Consider the following 4914-nt stretch of genomic DNA (forward strand, 5'->3'; position numbering starts at 1 on the left):
CGTTACCTCTATCTGTAACCGTTTGTTTCATTGCTGGCTCTTGTTACTGAAGAATATGTATGTTTCTTAGACGGATCTTGAATTCCTCTTACTTTCACTTCCAATTTAGCTTCCTTTATAGACATGCCAGTCCTTTCTTGTAAGATTTTCAATTCTGTATTGTATATATTATACATTCATTCTTTGGACCTTGAGTGATGATCTTGCCCACAGTTTACACACTTTGGCCTACTACATTTCCTATGTGTGGCATGTTCTTCAAATCCACAATACGCGCACAAAGGTTCCTTTCGACAGTTTTTCTTCGTGTGTCCATATTTACTACAATTTTGACATTGTAGTGGTTTTGGAAAGTAAGGTCTCAGTTCTTTATTTTGGACCAAAATTTTTATTTTTTGAGGTAGATCTTGACCTTCAAATTTTGTTTTTGCAATTCCTGATATTTTATAATTCTGTTTACTTGGTATTATATATACCTCACAATCTTGGACTTTGGGATATCTCATTTTAAGAGAGTACAACAGCATATTCTTCTCAACCGGTTCTTTATTATTTTCAGAAGGTACAATAGTACCCTGAATGCTGTTCATAGTGTCATGTTTCTTTGTAATTACATTTACATTATCAATACTATTTAAGGACAAATAGTCTTTGGATTGGTTTCTTGCTGTGGCTTCTATAAGCCACGTCCTTTCTTTTATTTGTCTGAATGACATTTCTGTTGTTGGGTGACTCTTTAATAAGTAGTTTTCCAACTTTAAGGCTGAAATTTGTTGTTCTGTTTCCATGGTTAGGAACCTCGACCAACCTCCACTCCCAAAGGGGAGTCGAAGTGGGTCAAGGTTGGGTCATGTCGGTATTTACTCTTTTTGGGTGTTTTATACGGTGTTAAAGTTTTAATACCACCTTGATTTTGGTTATTTGGCTTATCCAGAGAATTGTCCATTTCCATGTCAGAAAATTTGCTCTGTATTGGAGCAGCGGTTGTCAAATGTGCTGAGACGGTACCATCACAGGGCCCAGGTGTCCATGAATCTCTATAGCTACTACTCATAAAGACTGCCTTTCATGGAGTTTATTCTTCTACCAATGGCACAAGTGGGAGTCACCTCCTAAATGTTCGCGTCCCTACCCTACCCACAGGGGATAGCACAACATGATTAGAGTGGCCCAAGTGTAAGCCAAACCCGCTTGCTAGGACTGAGAGTATTACAAGAATACAATCATGTTCGCGTCCCTACCCTACCCACAGGGGATAGCACAACATGATTAGAGTGGCCCAAGTGTAAGCCAAACCCGCTTGCTAGGACTGAGAGTATTACAAGAATACAAACCAGATAGAATGCTGAGAGTCCTATCCCCAGAACCAGAGATCCCCCCTAGAATCTGTGGTCCAGGCCTGCAGAATAGTTCCACCTTTGAGCTATCAATCTGATATCTCTCAGGTCCAAACATTATTGGGCAGTTGATGGCCCTACCACAGTTTCCACTATTTAGCTTAGGATATGAACCCAATCCTAGCTATGATATCTCTTCCTGTTTATCAGATCCAATAAATTTTAGCAAAAGTGGAAAATTCCACAAAATTAATCCAAAGAAATACATAATGATGTATGGGACTCTTGGACTCAAACCCGGGAACAAATTCCTGGGGTTTAAGAGCCCCCCCTCACCATGTCTAGGTGGTCCCAAGTCGAGGGGGGAGCTTAGGTGGAGAAGATCCTAATGGTTTCTTCCCTTTGTTTTCAAAAAGGTTTCTAGTGAGTTGTATCCAAAGATTAGTAGATTTTATAGATTTTTGTGTCGATGGAGTATCTTTGCAGAAGAGTGCAAGCTTAGTAATGCAGTGCCTGCTCCACAGAGTGGCATATCTGCAGACTGCAGTAATTACAGGCCAATTTCTATCCTTCCTGTGCTCTCCAAAGTTGAAGAAAATCTTATTTTTAAGCTACCATACAAGTACTTATTCTTCTTCTTTCTCTGCATCTTTTCCCACTTCTATGTGGGGTCGATGTTTCTGACAGCTTTCCTCCACCTAACTCGGTCAAACACATCATCCTCTAACAATTGTTTGTCTCTCAGATCTTCTGTAACTACATTCATCCACCTTCGCTTTAGTGTTCCTCTTGCTCTCCCACCAGGCACCTCCATCTGCATCACTCTCCTCCCTACAGATATCTCACCCCTTCTCATCACATCGCGATACCACTGGTGTCTTCTTTCCTGGGCCTTCTTTGATAGTTCTATGACTTTAGTAGTTCATCTTATTCTTTCATTTTTGATCCTGTCCATTTTTGTTACTCCACACATCCACCTGAGCATTTTCATCTCTACCATATCCAATTTCTTCTCTTGCACTCTCTTTACTGACCATGTTTCTGCTCCATGCATCAAAGCTGGTCTCACTACTGCCTTATACACTCTTCCTTTAAGCTTTATATTGATTCTATGGTCGCACAAGACACCTGACATCTTTCTCCAATTTTTCCATCCAGCCTGTACTCTGTGTGTTATTTCTACATCCAAATTTCCATCATCAGTCACTGTTGAAACAAGATGCTTAAAAGTTTCTATTCGGTTCAACCTTGTCCCTCCCACACTAATCTCGGAGTCTTGATCTTATTAAAACTTAGGTATTCAGTCTTCTTCCTATTGATTTTTAAACCTCTGTCTTCCAGTACCTTCCTCCACTGCTCTAGTTTTGACTCCACTAGCCCTCTGCCGGTGCTGCATAACACGATGTCATCAGCAAACAACATGCTCCAGGGGGACTGATCTCTTATTCCTTGAGATAGCACATCCATTATCAGGTCAAAAAGATATGGACTTAAAGCAGATCCCTGACCTAAACCAACTCTTACTGGTATCCATTCAGTTAACCTAACACTGCCTCTAACCTGCATTTTTGCTCCTTCATACATATCTTGGACCAACCTCACATACTTCTCCGGTGTTCCCTTTACTCGCATGCACCTCCAAACCTCTTGGCGAGGTACTCTATTGTATGCCTTTTCCAGATCTATGTATACTATGTCTAGTCCCCTCTGCTTTTCCCGGTGTTTTTCCATCATCTGTCAGAAGTCAAACACTGCTTCTGTCATTCCTCTTCCTGGCATGAAACCAAACTGTTTTTCACCTACAGATGTTTCTTCTCTAACTCTCTGATCCATTATTCTTTCCCAGACTTTCATGATGTGAGACATTAACTTTATTCCCCTGTAGTTTGCACAATCCTGGATGCCACCCTTCTCTTCATAGACAGGCACAATAAAGCTTTCTCTCTATTCTTTTGTTGTCTTTTTCTGACTGCATATTCTCTTTGCTAGGTCCCACAGAATGTCTATTCCTTCTTCTCCCAGGCTCTTCCACACCTCCGGAGGAACTCCATCTGGTCCTGTTGCTTTACCATTTTTCATCTTCTTTAGTGCCTTCTTTACTTCCTTCCTGTTAAAGGTATGTGTTATACCAAGGTTCTGGAATCCATCTGCAAAGAATTTTCTAGGATTTTCTTCATTTACAAAGCGTTCATAATATTCTTTCCACCTCTTCTATAACTTATCCTCATTGCATAAAACCACTCCATTCCCATCCTTAATCTGTTTTATATGGGACTAGTCTTTGGTGTTCTTGTCCCTCGACTTTGCAATTCTGTGAATTTTTCTCTCCCCCTCAAGTGTTTCCAGCTCTTCGTACATGTCATCCAATGCTCTTGCCTTTTCTTGTGCAACTGCCTTCTTTACTTGTTTCTTTTGTCTTTGGTACCTCTCCTTATCCTCTTGCCGTCCATACTTTTCCCAGATTTTTTTTGCATCGTTTTTGGCTTTCACCACTTCCTTCACTTCATTATTCCACCACAAGGTTTCCTTATCGTCAGGAGGTTTCTTTCCAGCCGATTTTCCCAACACCTCTCCACCCACTCTCTTTATCACCATACTGTTGTGATTCCACCATTCTTGCACTCCCTCTAGCAATCTAACTTCCCTCAATGCTCTCTCCTTAAATTCCTGCCTCGCTTCCTCCTCGTGTCAGTTTCCACCACTTGATTGTTGATGGGACACATGCAAGCCTACCTTTTGCTGTGTTCTTTATTTCCAAGTCCATTACCACCAACCTGTGTTGTGCTGCCACACACTCTCCATTTACAATTTTACAATTTCTCACCTCTCTCAGATGTGATCTTTTGCACATGAGGAAGTCAATTAGACTTTCTCTTGCTCCACTCTTGTATGTAATATACTGATTTTCTTTCTTTTCAAACCAGTTGTTGACAATAGCCAAATCAAATAACACTGCACAGTCCACAACTCCCTCTCCCTCGTCATTTCTCTCTCCAACTCCCCAGCCACCATGCACCCTCTCAGTACCCTCTCTCGTCCTTCCTACATGTCCATTCATGTCACCACCAATAATTAATCCCTCTTCTGCTGGTATTTCACTCAACTGTCGGTCCATTTCCTCCAAAAATGCCACTTTCTCAGCTTCATCACAACCTGCTTGAGGGGCATAAGCACTCATGATGTTGACTATTTTTCCACCTAGGCACAGTTTCACAACCATTGCTCTGTCACTTGTCCTCTTCATACTTATTATGTTGTCTTTTAAGCTTTTTGATAGTCACTATACAAGTACATGTAATCTAAAAGATTGTTAGCTGGTGGTCAACATGCATATAGGGAGCAGTTAGGTACCTGCAATGCTCTTTTAGATTTGATATGGCATTTGCAAGGCACTTATTTATAACTTCAGAATCTTGGAGGCAAGAGGATTACTTCAAGATTTCCTTACGGGTAGACAGCAGCGAGTTGCTGTTGATGGGATCTTTAGCGAACCAAAACCTATTGCATCTGGAGTTTGACAGGGTAATGTTCTTGGTCTACTGTTATTTGTACTGTGTGCAAGTGATACGGTTGTTGG

At 41.1% G+C, this 4914-nt stretch overlaps 1 protein-coding gene across 1 annotated transcript; it reads right to left on the minus strand.

Annotated features, from left to right (window-relative positions):
* Positions 1-3281: 3281 nt before the first annotated feature.
* On the minus strand, positions 3282-4557 carry LOC136831013 (uncharacterized). Its single transcript, XM_067090956.1, has 2 exons — positions 4259-4557; positions 3282-3444 (listed from the first exon to the last, which is right to left on the minus strand). The coding sequence occupies exons 1-2, from the start codon at positions 4555-4557 to the stop codon at positions 3282-3284; spliced, it is 462 nt and encodes a 153-aa protein (XP_066947057.1).
* Positions 4558-4914: the final 357 nt, after the last annotated feature.

Source organism: Macrobrachium rosenbergii, chromosome 48, assembly GCF_040412425.1.
Source record: "Macrobrachium rosenbergii isolate ZJJX-2024 chromosome 48, ASM4041242v1, whole genome shotgun sequence".
Classification (NCBI taxonomy): domain Eukaryota; kingdom Metazoa; phylum Arthropoda; class Malacostraca; order Decapoda; family Palaemonidae; genus Macrobrachium; species Macrobrachium rosenbergii.